Source organism: Augochlora pura, chromosome 7 (assembly GCF_028453695.1).
Source record: "Augochlora pura isolate Apur16 chromosome 7, APUR_v2.2.1, whole genome shotgun sequence".
In the NCBI taxonomy this organism is placed as follows: domain Eukaryota; kingdom Metazoa; phylum Arthropoda; class Insecta; order Hymenoptera; family Halictidae; genus Augochlora; species Augochlora pura.
Window position 1 is genome coordinate 37,519,938 of NC_135778.1, and position 15,140 is coordinate 37,535,077.

At 38.0% G+C, this 15,140-nt stretch overlaps 1 protein-coding gene across 2 annotated transcripts; it reads left to right on the plus strand.

The window, feature by feature from the left end:
* The first annotated feature begins 976 nt into the window (after window positions 1–976).
* Klp98a (kinesin-like protein 98A) lies at window positions 977–15,025 on the plus strand. 2 transcript variants are annotated; one of them, XM_078187417.1, is made up of 16 exons: window positions 977–1,239; window positions 1,709–1,778; window positions 4,194–4,304; window positions 5,278–5,394; window positions 6,338–6,583; window positions 6,658–6,830; window positions 6,942–7,347; window positions 7,499–7,783; window positions 7,946–8,359; window positions 8,555–8,752; window positions 10,954–11,076; window positions 11,286–11,387; window positions 11,642–11,779; window positions 12,005–13,042; window positions 13,112–13,381; window positions 13,473–15,025. In XM_078187417.1, exons 1-16 carry the CDS (start codon window positions 1,193–1,195, stop codon window positions 13,716–13,718), a joined length of 3,984 nt encoding a protein of 1,327 aa, XP_078043543.1. In that variant the 5' UTR covers window positions 977–1,192; the 3' UTR covers window positions 13,719–15,025. The 2 variants fall into 2 exon arrangements, with proteins under 2 accessions (XP_078043543.1, XP_078043544.1); XM_078187418.1 differs by lacking the exon at window positions 10,954–11,076.
* The last annotated feature ends 115 nt before the right edge of the window (window positions 15,026–15,140 follow it).

A 15,140-nucleotide genomic window follows, 5' to 3' on the forward strand; every position in this document is an offset into this window, starting at 1 on the left:
ATTAGAATGCGTCATATGTGTTTATTGAAAATTTGCGTCACATCGCAAATATTATTTTGCCTGCGCCAAGTTTGTGGTTGAAAGGCAAAACAACCTGAATTATATTTTTAGAATATAAAAACAATTTTGTTGTCTTCAAAATAATAATTCGGTAAAACAGTAGTTCAATATTTTAATAAATGAATGCCGGTTTACCTGAAGTAAAGTTACGTCAGTTGAAACAACTGGAAAAATTTAGAAGTTTAGATAAGATATCCATTTTGATGATAAATTGATATGACAAACATTAAATCAAAATATCTTCCGAATAGAAACGTGTGACTTGTGTCATTTTGTATTCCAATCACAGATTCACCCTCCGTAACAGTATTGTAAGACACTACATTGAATCATAACAATTTAAATTATGAAAAATAATTTGTGCTCCATTGTAAGGACTAGTTATGGAGATTACTGTTTTTATTCTTCATAGTTATCAGCTATTCTCTAGTCCTGCTATGTAATGATTAAATATATTATTTACACCACAATGCTAAATACTGTTTCCATAAATAAACTATGACTTATGGTTCATAAAAGGAAGAAACTCTATCATGCAATAGCGTAGTTTTGTATGATTTTCTTGTTTAGCGTGTCGCACTGTAATCGCGGAGTGTATCTTTCAAACAGAAACGTATGACTTACGTAGTTCTGTCTTGCGACCACAGAGATGGTGTCTAATATTTTACATAGCATTTGGAGCATTTTTTCTTGAAATGTTACCCAGCTCTGGTTTCATCTCCCTTTCTCTTGCTAGCTTCTTTCCGCTCGCCAGCGGCGTTTTTTCTTTTACCGTCCGCGCGTTTTCCTGCTCGCCGCGCCGTCATGAGCAACGAGCAAATGTGCTGATCACTTGAAATTAGGGATTCGCGCGCGTACGCGCATGCGCGGACACGCAATTTTTTGTCTCGGACGGCGGCTCGCCAGCAGTCGTCCGTCTGTCGAGAGCGTGTTAAGGACGATGGTGGTCGTCGTGTGTGAATCGCGACGACGACGACGTTTCGTAGCACGGCGGCGCCCGTCGACGATGCCTTGTCTGCGTAGCGTCGTGACGAACTTGGTATTCGCGTAACGCGAACCAAAAACCGCGAAGTTAGTGAGGAAAGATACACGGTGTACCGTACCCTGAGCAGTCCATGCGCTCCTCGTAGCCATGGCTTCAGTGAAGGTAGCCGTAAGGGTTCGACCCTTTAACAAAAGGTGCGTGTCAATATAACCATCGAGCATTCGTAATGTTTTGTCAGCGTAGAGCAGTTTGGACAATTTAATTCAGCTCGAAGTACATCATCTAGCCTAGTTAACGAGTTCGTCGATTCGGTTGGACGGCTCGTCCAGGTCCAACGAAATTCTTATGACAATGTCTACGATACGATTCCGATTATTATTCAACATGAACGCGGCTTTTCGGAGCGACCAGACAAATCCAAATTTGGACCGACGATCAATCGTATGCTTTCAATCGACCATAGTGCGACGTGACAACCGTGCGACGAGATTCTGCCACCTGCTGTCATTCGACCCCGTATTTAATATGTTTCTCCTTGTTCCGCCCATTCTCTATCGAGCCGCCGCCTTTATTTTCACGATGATTCGCGGGTGGACGAATCATCACCGAAAATGCCGAAGTGCCAAAGTTACGTGCGTGAACCTGTTCCGATTTGTATTGCAGGGAACTGGCGATGAACGCGAAGATGATTGTGCAAATGGATGGCAAGAAAACACGAATATTCAACACCAAGGTATCGTAGCGTTCAAAACCAATCATTTCGGATATTGTACGACACCGTTGCTTATTAAGGTTAAACGCTTCCTTTGTAGTGTAGTATGTATATACTTGGCGCACTGTCCGCGACGAAGCGACTCCTGCCAATCCCGAGCTTCGTCCTTAACGATCACGAACGAACTTTCTAAAAAAATTTCTACTGCAGCAAAACCATCCTTTTTTTCTGTTCGTTTTGTTATTCTTTCGTTTATTTGAAAACATTGGTGACCGCGAACCTAGCTTCGCTACGCTAAGTATAATTCCCTCCCCAAAAACGATGAACAATGTCCAATATATTAGGAACTTTTTAAATGAAGTAACGTTTTAAAACATATCATATACATATGCAGTTATCTTATCTTGACTTGAAATACAATTGTTTGTACATAAAATGTCCATTATATAATTTCATCGGCTTGCATGTATACATATATATAACACTGTTTTTGACAATAAAAATATTCCAAAATAAACCTCCATCATTTTCAGTAATTATTGAACGTAGAATACTGTTTCCAAGAATAGTGGCATTATGAAATTTATTGCGATAAATAAAGGGTTCTCTTTCCAAAACATACACTGTTTACTATGCCAAATAATGTTTCACTGGCCAGTTCGATCGCTTCGATACTCGAAACCGTGTCATAAATTCCGATTATACAGGGATGGCTATTGACCGATTAAACGCCATCCGGGCTGTAACTTCGTTGCCCGTGAACTGCAGTATCTTCATCCAGCTGAGTTTATTTGTTGTTTCTCGTTACATCATTGATATCCACGCTTGTCAAGCGAGAAATCTCTGACCGAGATCTCGCTGTCGAGATAGCGAACGGGCACGTCATCAGATCGGAGAAAGTGCGAAAATCGTTTCTGGACCAATCCTGGACTAGTTGCTTTCCGTTGTGCAGCACTGACCAATGGTCATCATCGCTGACGCACGTTTCGTTCAAATAGAAATACAGAAGATAGAACAACGGGTCAAGCATGGTCCGCTGGGTTGAAATAAAAAAATTGTTCAACAGCATTCAATCTATTTGTACATAACCCTGATAGAAATTCTGTTCTATTTGGCTTAGTACTAACTGAGTCACCTTTCCCCTTCTCGAATGACTCAACGATATAATAAGAAATCGGCGTTCTATGCGGTTTCTCGTTATTCACTTTTCTGATCGGTACGCAGAAATATACGATTCTTTAAATAATGGATGCGGCGTCCTTTGTAAAAATAACCTCCGCCATGTAATTACTAGAATGTATTTATGTAAATTTCTGTCTCCGTGAACACGTTTCAAGAAAGAACAGCTTAATAGAAGGTTATTTTCTGTAATAGTAGTATCATTCTGATCTGTACATTTTATTGTTTATTTGAAAACTTTGAAATTGAACGTAATACAGTAAATTCTCTCGAATTGTTCCTTCACTTTGTAAATAAAAATAGTAACAAATTCATTAACATGTTCCAAGTATGCGCAAACAAAAGTTGTACAGTTATAAAACGGACGTTTGTGTAATAAATAGGACTTAAAGATTAGAAGAGTTGGAAAACGAATTTGTTTAGCAATATATTGATTAAAACATATGTTTTCAACGTTCTACGTTTACGAGCTGTCCAGTGGAGCTGTATATTTGCGTAAAAATATGTTTTTCTTTTCAAATATCGGTAATTGTGTTTTTTTCAATTTAATGTTTAAAGAAAGCTAGCGAAAACGAAGCCAATGGATGGAGCACAACTGACGATTTCGTGGAATTAAGTACCATGACTCGAGCACAGTAGAAACATACCATTGAGAACCTCGAATTTCTTGCTGCATTGAGCACACTGAACGCAGCTCTCGAACGATAATGATCCTCACCTTAGCTCTCGCGCTTATTGTGGGTTGCATGATGGGCAAACATAAGGAGTTTTACTTTTTAATTGGCCGTTCGCTTTGTTGCGTAATATTGCGGCCTGGCTCTCGATAGCGAGCGATTAGTTATGTGGGATGTAGCCTAACGAATGCACGTGACATAACGGCCGTAATTCGCTGGTCACTTGCGAGCGGTACGCTTCCTTCTGTCATCACCCTGACCGCCACTAACAATAAGATTTCTTTCATCGAATCAAACAATCCATTCCAAGAATAATGCTATGATAGATGTATTGTACACAAGGTGAAATATCTATCGGCGGATGCCGTGGTAGCATGGTTGCATTTTAAGCGAATGGCCAGTGCACAATTCTTGATTCGAACCTATTAATCGCTAATCTTGAGAGTCGATGAACTCTCCAGTAAATGTGTTAATGCTTTGCTATTTTGTTCATAATTGTTTGATGATTATAATTGAACTTGAAAAAATATTCTACATTAATGGGACGAGGTATTTGAATAAAGTTTATCTTATTGTTTTTCAGACACCGGGTAGCTGTAGAGAAATCGACAGAGAGAAGTACAAAGACTTCACATTCGATCATTCCTATTGGTCCTTCGACACGAATGACGACCACTACGCGTCACAGGAAGAGGTACAATACGATTGCCATATTTTCTTAATCAAATTATTAGAACGACGTTGTTCCATTTTTTGTGGTGACACAAATAACACTATGGAGTTGTTGGCGATCCAAAATAAAATCTTAATAATTAAAATACATGTCATATTCGAAATATAAAAAAAATGTTTATACTTTCATAATATACGTATCATAATTCACTTTTACTTGCCAGATCTTTTTGTTAAAGTATTAGAAACCATTTAAATTTGTTGTATTGATATACGTTTATTGTTAATATAAATAAGTACTTATATAGATATATATGTATTTACAAATTACAAAAGCGTAGACTTTGAAGAGATTAATTTTAATTTTGACGATAGATAAACAGATAGACCTTTAAGATCGTATTCGGCAACGTTTTGACGATGAGCCACGAACAGAATTAAAATAGAAGACTGGTACGCTTACACTGAGTACAACAGACATTGTCGTAAGAACAAACTTTAATTTAGAAGATTTTCCAATACTTTCAGAAAATATATTACAAAATATACAATGGACTATCACGTTAGTCTAAACGCTAAAGAAACATGGAAGTGCTCCATCTTCATCGCGTGTACTTTTATTAAACATATAGTTCACTTTTTGTAGACCGTGCACACTACGGTAATGCAATTATTGAGGGTTCTGAAGCGTTTAGCACTCAAATCTGTTGCAAATATATACGTTAAATAATTCTTACTGACCGGGTAATAAATTATCCGGCAACAACTCTTTGGACGTTGTGTACCGCTATTAAAATTGGCTCCGCCACTGAATACAGTTAATATATGTATACATACATATATGCAAACACACATACTTACATACGTCAGGTGTGTATGATTTCATGCGTGAAGATAGCAGTGATCAAAAATATCTCTCCACTTTGAATCGAGTATAATGTCTTGTGTCAATGCACTAAGTAAAATTTATAAATCTTTTGTTTTTCCTTTTTTAGGTCTTCTATGATCTTGGTACGGACGTAATAGAAAGTGCCTTCGAGGGCTACAATGCCTGTGTCTTTGCCTACGGCCAGACGGGGTCTGGGAAGACCTTCACGATGATGGGTTCACCGGTAATATTCCAACAGTACTACGTTTTACAAGAATTCGTCCATCGTTCATCATTTAAGCATTTTCGAGCTCGAAATAATTAGAAGGTCGCATGCTGAAATTAGGTTTCAGCAGTTCACTGCTACTAGTAGTCCCAATTATATCCAACATTTTGTAATAGTTCCATTGTACAAGGCTATTTGTCGGCACTTGTGGAATGTTTCTCTAAAAAGATATGATTTAGATTATAATATAATAATGAGTGACAGAGTTTGGATATAAAAATTGATAGATAAAAGATTTAAGATTAAAATTTAAATCAAGATATAAAAATATACATCATATTCGATGTAGAAACATTCCCCTCTTGTTTAGAATCGATAACATGTTATTTTTACCAAAATACCAGAGAATCGTTATCATTATAAAATCAACGTATAACTTAGAACTGTTTAAAATTTTTTTAAATATATTTCGTACATATGTAGGAAAATCAGTTGACTCGAAAGTTCATTATTGGACACCTGATTGTTCACGAGTGCTCTTTGAACTGTGAGAATATATCATCTTGTGCTAATACTACTTAACATTTTAGGCTAACGATCGGACAGTAGTATAAGACGACATAGATTCGGCACAGTAGAGGGGGTAGTGTATTATCATATAAATACATAGTAGTAAATATCGCACGAATAAAATAAAAAAACCATTTCTATACTTTCCATAATTCTCTATGATTTTCTTATTCGCTGAAAATAAATTTGTTCAAGTTTCGCTAACGTCTGATTATCATATTATCATGCTTGGACGCACATCTCACGATTGATCGCAACCAACCGCCGAGATTTATTGTACGGCTCTAAAACACATTCGATCGCGACTTTCACTCGACTGGCGATTTCTATGAATTTTTCACGTACGAAGCAGCACCGTTCATATTTTTTATTTTTTGTTGCATGCACGTAGGAGGCTCAGGGACTGATACCACGGATTTGTAAGACGTTGTTCGCCAGAATGGCTGCAGGGAAAGAGAGTGGAGCGTCGTATAGAACCGAGGTGTCTTTCTTGGAAATACACAATGAGAGAGTGAAAGACCTGTTACGACTTGACCAGTCACAGTCTCATTCTCTCAAAGTGCGGGAGCATCCTAAAAGGGGACCTTACGTTCAAGACCTGTCCAGCCACCTCGTGTACGATTATTCAGACATTCAGGTAAACGGATCTTCCCTCCCACGCCCTCCGCTTCCAGCGAACCATTTGTAACAGTCTTTCCCTTGGTTTCGCAGGAATGCATGGTAAGAGGTAACACGCACAGAACTACAGCTAGCACAAATATGAACGATGTGAGCAGCAGGAGTCACGCAATTTTTACAATAACATTCGTGCAAGCCGGACTCTCCGAAGGCAACATGCCGTCGGAGACCGTTTCCAAGGTGCATCTTGTCGACTTGGCCGGAAGGTAGTTGATATATAGATTTAAACACGGCTCTTAATCCCTAAAATGACCTGATTACAATATAATCTTTAAATATGCAAAGAATTATGAGTTACATGTTGTTCTCCGTTTTAGTGAACGTGCAAATGCAACAGGAGCTACTGGTCAACGACTAAAAGAAGGTGCCCATATCAATAAGTCTCTTGTGACTTTAGGTTCTGTGATATCAGCGCTCGCGGAGGTCAGTTCCACGAGCGATGTGTCTTCGTCCTCGAAGCGAAACGTCTTTATACCTTATCGAGATAGCGTGCTAACGTGGTTGCTAAAAGACTCACTTGGAGGTAACTCAAAGACTATTATGATCGCAGCTATTAGTCCGGCCGATTGTAACTATGGTGAGACACTTAGTACGCTCAGGTATGCAAACAGAGCGAAAAATATTATCAACAAACCAACCATCAACGAAGATCCGAATGTTAAACTAATAAGAGAACTCCGAGAAGAAATTCAGAAACTGAAATCGCTTATTGGGAAAGATATGGCAAGTACACAAGGACATAAATATAAAAAGAATCGTATTAAATTCTTGTTGCACTCGCTAGCATCCTATGATAGCTTTACTATCATGAAGCGTACATAAGAATATTATGATAAAGCGTAAGAAGTTTGTTTTATCGTCTATAATCTTGCAGAGCATCGAGAGGCCACCACAAGTATTACTAGCACAAATTCATGAGAAGCAAGAGCAAGAAAAGGTATTAACGGAAGAGTGGACGGAAAAATGGCGGGAAACGCAACAAATTCTCCAGGAACAGAAAGCGTTGGGTCTTCGCAAGAGTGGCGTGGGGGTCGTTCTAGATTCTGAAATGCCGCATCTAGTTGGGATCGACGATGATCTTCTCAGTACTGGCGTCACGCTTTATCACCTAAAAGAGGGCAGAACGTTAGTTGGAACAGAGGAAGCGCCGAATGCACAGGTAATATAATCGAATTAAACTCTGTATTTATACCGGACGTCTCAAAGTTTTTCGATCGACATTGTACGAATGTTCTCGCACAAATATAACCAAAGAACTTTGAGACACCTTGTATAGAATACCCCAGTTATGTAAACATAACGCACAACTCGATGTGTATAGGATATCGTATTGACCGGCGCGGACGTCGAGCCAGAGCACTGTGTGGTGGAATTAGATAGTGGCGTAGCGACCCTTCATCCCCTTTCTCCCCACTGCTGGATCAACACCGCCCAAGTGGATAAACCGACGCGACTGTCGCAGGGTTGTATCATTCTTCTGGGCAGGAACAATATGTTCCGATACAACGATCCGGCGGAAGCGGCGAAGCTGAGAAAGGAAGGTGGAACGGGTAACGGTAACTTACAGTCGACAGTCGTCAATCTCTCCAGATTGTCGCTCTTGAGCTGGAGTGTCTCGGATTTGCATGCCTCCTCCTCTAGCGATAACCTGTTAAACTCGAGCGAGGACCTCCGAGCGCTCGAGGAGTTGGAGCAGCAGAAAGCTGCACTTATCAAGGAAAAGGAGGATTTCAAGGTTCGTGAACAGATGAGCCAGCATTGCTACGCTTGTTCCGCGCATTACACGATAGATACTGCTTTTTAAGTAGGACAGTCAATGTCAAGAAAGGTTGTTAGAAGTACGCAATACGCTCCGAAACGATAGAAAATTTAAAACGCCATGGAATTGCGTGTGTTCTCTAATTTGTATTGTTTGTTTTCACGCATGCAGAGGGAACAGGAGGAACGAGAAGAACGGTGGGCAGCGCGAAGAGAAGCCCTGGAAGGAGCGCAGCGCGAATTGGAACGAGAATGGGGCGCCCAGTGGAAAGAATGGGCGGATGCCATAGCGGCTCTTGAGTCACGTCAACGCGAGTTACGTACCCGACGTCACATCCTGGAACAAGAGAGACGTGACGAAATGACGCAAGTAAGTGACACGGACGCGCCGTCCCCGGACTTGAACGTAATCTCGATCAAGTATCAATGTTACCTCGTACTTATTGCTCTCGGTGTCCTTATTTGTTTGTCTGGCAACATCATCATCTACTCGCACGTTTGCCCGTTGAACATGTGACCTATATCCAACAAGGAACCAATCGGTCCCTCGTGCTATTCGAACTCGAATTATATCATACCTTGTTCACTTAACAATCTGCCATCAAGCGGCAACGTACGGGTTGTTTCATCTTCATTGACAGTGGTAATAACGATGAATCTCGTTCTGACTTAGATAGTAGAGATTTCATTAAAAAGACTAAGGGTGCTTTCAATATGGCGTCTATTAGATCTACATATGAACTGTATCATATGTAACGTGCATAATTGTTAATGAGACAATATTTGACCGGTACTGTGTATATATTATGATATATGTATATAAATATAAATATTATATATAAATATATATATATAAATATTATATATATAAATATTATATATAAATATATATAGATATTATATATATGAATATATATATAAATATTATATATCATTTGTAATCTTCGTTTTTATAAAGTTCGTGCACATGAAATTACCATTTCGTGTACCAGAATTTAATGTCGATTTCATTCGAACTGCTTTTTTCATTCAACATAGTTTTCATTTGTACTGTATTCACTTTTCGTACCAGAAGTGTTCAATTTTATTTTGAAATTTCCAGTTACTTAAAAGTTGTTCAAATTTTTTAAAAAATCGAAACGTTTATTGTAAGCAATTCCAGGGAATAGAAAAGATGAGATGGCTCTTAATATTGTAATGAACATAGGATTTTTATTATTTATATAAACTGAGCATTTGCAAATAAAAACTAGTTGCATAGTTTCTAATTCTTCGTGTATTACTATAATGATCAATTTTATAAATCTATAGAGAAACTATTGAGCTATTATTCGTGATCAGCAAATTTCATGTGCATTGACCCCGATTCATACGTCCGTGATCTATTTTTTCTTAACACCAATGCGCCTAATTTTACAGAGATAACATAGCTACCTAGAATCTAATACGTCTATTTTATCTAGCGATTCTAAATAGAAAAAAAACAAACTTAACATGTGTATATGTATATATACGCATACCGCCGGATCTAAACTGTGCCAGTGTTGACGAGATATTGCCGGACAAATGGCATTCCGTGGAATGTTATTACCTATTAAGTACCTTAAGTAGTTTTTAAGGTGGTACGTAAGGAGCGAGAGCGAGAGAGATAAAAGTTATGTACATATCTGGGCTTGTTCATTTTGTAGAAATTGTCTATATGGGTTTGTTATGCGAGAAAGGAGAAAAACAAAACGAAACTATTGTTATACCGATACTTGTTGATTAATAAAATTTTCTTACGAAAATTGGCCTACGATCTTCCACGATAAGTTTTGCACGCACACTGTATTTCTGTTTCTCACGTACTCGTTAAGTAACATGTCGAAAACTGTCGAATTAACGACTCCCGATTAACAAACCCAATTGTATCTTTGTTGATAAATACGTTGGGGCACGTCCGCGCGTGCACTGTGTCTCAAGTGCTAACATGGGGATTAGAGAAACTAACAAACCGAGTTCTCAAGGTAACGTATCGCGTCGACTTCATTTGTCTCTACATTTTTTTAATTCTTTTTTGATATTCACCCGCATTCTTATTGAAAAAATATGTTGGTAGATTGAAATTTGAGTAAATCCAATAAATCTTGATCCACCTCACGTAAAACCTTTTTGTATCGTCGATACACAGTACAAAACCAGCATGTTTCATTTATTTAGACCCCTTGAAATTTATTTTTTTGTATACCAAGACTTATGCTTTTTCCAGATCTGAGCACTGATCGAACATGATTATTTCAAAGTGATCACATTCTTTATTTTTTTTTTATTTCGATAATTATTCCGTAGATACGACATTTCGATTCATTTTGTATATAGAAGAAGTTAAAAGTATTTGGAGTAATACATTATTTGAATTCTCATACTTTAATCTTGTGTCTAATTTATATCAAGTTTAATCTTTGGTTAACAATTCGTATAATTCGAGTTTGTTTAGTTGTTTGCTCGACAGTATGATTACTGCATCTTAATTATTTTCTATTTCGTTTTAATTTTTTGTTAATGCATCCATATGTATATGTGTGGTACCAGGTAGGAAGTTTATGTAGGGAAGTTACCTCTCTGCGCACGACATTGCAGTCCAAGCATCGTCAGTTCCAAGAGTTCATAAGCAATCATGAACGTGCTCAAAGATATCATCTATGGTGGGAGAAGGTAAGATTTAGAAAAAGGAAATTCAATAATTGCAGCACGTGTAATCTCTAAGAAAGCACGAATCATATAATCGCACGCTACACAAATTGTGCATCGTGACTCGTTTTTCTTTATTTATTTTTTTCATTTTCATTTCGATTACGTGGGATTATTGTGTCGAGACCCGTCGTACCGTTTCTTAGTTCAGAGAACAAAATGTATCATTTCAGACGGACGACGGAGCTGGCAGCGACGGCAGCTTGCCAGAATCCTGGTCAAGTCTGAATGATGATAAATGTGTCGACGCAATGCGAGAGCTTGTTCATCACCATGTAAGTTGATATAAGAGCACATAATTCATTGTTATGGTTTGAATTTTTTAAACCAAAATCAACTGTATGTCATAATGTCTAATCCTGGATATATTTTCTATTGATCCATTATAGGATCTATTAAAATATTTCTAGTAAATTCATTGACTACTTTGTGCACAATGGTTCTTAGGATTAAAAGAATGAATTACGAGATAAAGTTGTGGATTATACTGGCTTTTTTAGAGAAAGAACTGGCAATGTTTACTTTTCAGAAGAAAGAACTGGCAGCCTTGGAAACTGAGCTACAAAACAAAGTGAAGTCGCTAAACGAACATCAAAGCAAAGTAGATAAAATGGAGGAAGAATTGATGGAAATAGCGAAGAAGCAAAAGCATTTGTTGAATTTGGAAGTAAATACCCTAACGTTGCTTACTGATATACATGTATCCAGTCGACGGTTCAAAAATGATAACGATGCGATACTTCATTTAATAGATTAAATATCTGAGATCTTAATTATGATTGTATAGAGCATTCTTCTATATTATTTAATATATTAACTTCAATTTTTGTACACCGTCGACTATTTTCTCTGTATTTTGCTGTTACTGATCATAAATCTACCTCTTTGCCAGTTGGAAGGAGACGGGGTTACAGAGAAGAAACTGCTTCTTGCAAAACGATCTCAAGAACAACTTCAGGAGATCTTACGACGTAAACAGAGCCTTTCGTTAAATTTGAAACGTGCTTTACCCGCATCGCCCGACGAACATTCATTGAGCGGTGACGAAGTCAATTCGAACGGAGACCCGTTCCTGAACGTGTATAATAGAAAACTCCAAATAGCGTCCGCTTTGAGTCTACTGCCACAAAATCTTCCTAGTTCTGTCGAGACTGCGGACACCTTCCACACAGCTGCAGCCGAGTCTCCGGAGCCTCGCATTCTATTCGAAGACGCGAACACTAAAGAGTCTCAGGTCTTATTGGACACTGAAGAAAAGGAGCCAGATAAAAAACAGATTAGTCCCCAGAAGATTTATTTAGAAAATGATCGAGCCAAATTACTCGAGTTAGATAGTAAAAGTTTGAATGTAAGTAGGAAGTCTTCCGGTGAGAGCATCACAGAATCAGAGAAATATAACGGTAGTGCTAACGGCGAGAAAGCTGAGTCGAAGTCTCTCACGAACTCTACGGTGGAGGAAGATGTCCTCGAAGACTCTCTGGAGTCGCCGGTGCAACGGGATCCAGCAATGAAACGACTGAACCAAAGAATTGCTCGTCAACGAATGATGGTGATGAGATGTCTCGAAGCACCCTCCAAGGAAGATTTGAACCGGCAAATAGCGATCCTGCAAGATCTTCAGAAACAACAGATCGAGTTGGAAGTGTCACTTGTGGAGGACGAACGAAAGTGTAACGAAGAAACCAAGTCACAGTGCGGCGATAATAGACTAGGAACCGGTGATGTAAGCGATCGTGTAGAAACTGTAGAATCAAAAATGTGCAGTGATGTAGAGACCACAAACAACTTGGCCACCTTGTTGACAATGTCTACAACGCGATCCCCGGTCTTTAGGTACAATAGGCCTAACACCAACGAGGAGCATGTTCTATCAGAATCAGTCGCAGCTAGAATACCTTCTGGAAGAGGATATTCTACAGTTTATTTAACGGTAATTGTTATAGCTACTTAGAAATAATATGTTCCTGTTAATATATCTATTAATCATTTTCTAATTTAGAGTCAGAATCGAGGTGATCGATTGAGTAGTCCATACTCTTTGACAATCACGAGGTCTTTGCCATCCTTGATAGCGAACGATACTGACTGCGACAATGTAATCAACATGATTGTTAGTATACCCTCCTACGTAATAAGAGGAGCTGGTACCTCCAGCCACTATGAGTACGAGGTACGTGTAGTAGCCCAGGATGATAATTGGACTCTTCTAAGGCGTTACAGAAGATTCCGTGAATTGTACATTTCAATGAGACAAAAGTATGGTAGTAAGGTAAATTGTTCTCCTCTTTTTTTTTCACCGAAAAAGTTATTCTAAAAGGATATATGCTCAGCAACTTCCTTTTTTTAAATTGTTTATACAGGTAGCAGCAATACGCTTTCCACCCCGGCAAGTTTTCCCAAGGTCCGAGGTCGTGGCGCGACAACGTAGGAAACGATTAGAAGAATATTTGCGACGGTTGATACAGGTCTGCTCAGAGTTGCCGCATTGTGAACCTCTTTATAAGTATAACGGCAACTTGAGTAACATAGATAAGCAATCATTGTTAGAATTTAGTTCATTCTTCCGACGGGGAACATTCGAAAGCAGCAAATACGGTACAAGTTAAAGGATTTAATTCCCCTGAAATACGAAAAATGAACTATCCTGAACAGTGAATATATGTATAGGAGATGTTTAGAATTCGTTGTATTTTTTTATAATGATGAACTGGAGGTAAAATATTAAAGTGGGAAAAATATTAGCGAAACAGTTACCACCTTGTGCGATGATTATCATTTTATATTTACCAAAATACGTTTCCAAAAGTTTATTGTTTATAAGACTGATGTATATCGTGTACGTAAATATCTGTTTGTACTTAGTATTAGCGAAAACGAAAAGAATTGATATTTAAGGGAAATGCAAGATCTGGCTAGTCTCGAGAATATTTTCCATATAGATTCTGATGAGCGTATTCTAGCTTCAGCAGAACTTTGCAAATGTACGACTAATTGTTACGGGTTGTGGGTATTTTCCTAATGTTTTCCTCTCTTGTTACGGGCAAGAAAAGTAATCTCAAATTGTACAATTCCTGCTTCGTTTTTTAAGACTTGTTGATTTCAAATTCGCGCGCGCCTCTATCGTTGATGATAAGTACTTAGACCAGTATTGTTATACAATGTACGCACGATACAACGCTAAATTCGTTGTGCGCACAACCACGGTGACCATAATATATTCTATAATCGGGCATGATCAGTGCTCGTGATAATAATTAGATTTTCAGAAATGATCGCGTTTATTTTTCCGTCGGACTGCGTCTTTTACACACTGTCGTCGTCGTGACTGAGAGAATCGACTAGATATATATTATTAAAAAAAAACGAGAAAAAAATGAACTTCCTCCTAGTATGTAGTTAATAGTAAACTTATTGAATCATCATAATTTTACGAACTGCAAAGGATATCATATCGCTGTTGAAGTTCTTCCGGTTCCGGGGATTTATATATAATATATATTGTATATGTATACACTGCGTATATCGCGGCGAAGTTTGTAACAATAAGGAAAAAAAATTGGATAGCGGTGTTAAAATATTAACGTGATACAACATGCTTGGCAATGAAACCGGATTCTTGTTAATCAATGCTATAAAACTTTCATAGTGATCTGTCATTCTTGGCAAAATGTTTAACCATTGTATTATAAACATTGCTTGACGACAGACGAATAAGTTATGGTAAAAATCTTTATAAAAAGTGTATACGCTTATCAAAATATGCAATTTGAAAAATTATGATTTTGCAATATACGGCCAATGGTCATTTTGCCATGAATTAAAATTATTCGAACTTATTAACGAAACCAGTGTATATTCGATTACGATTGCTTGTTGTTTAATTATTAAATGGCGAATGAAACTTATAGCAATACGTATCGTGTATTATTCAAATGAATTTTCCAATTTGTAATTATGGTAATAATTACTTATTCCATGGCTGTGTTTAAACGGACTTAAACCCCAAGGAATTATCCTGATGGATGACT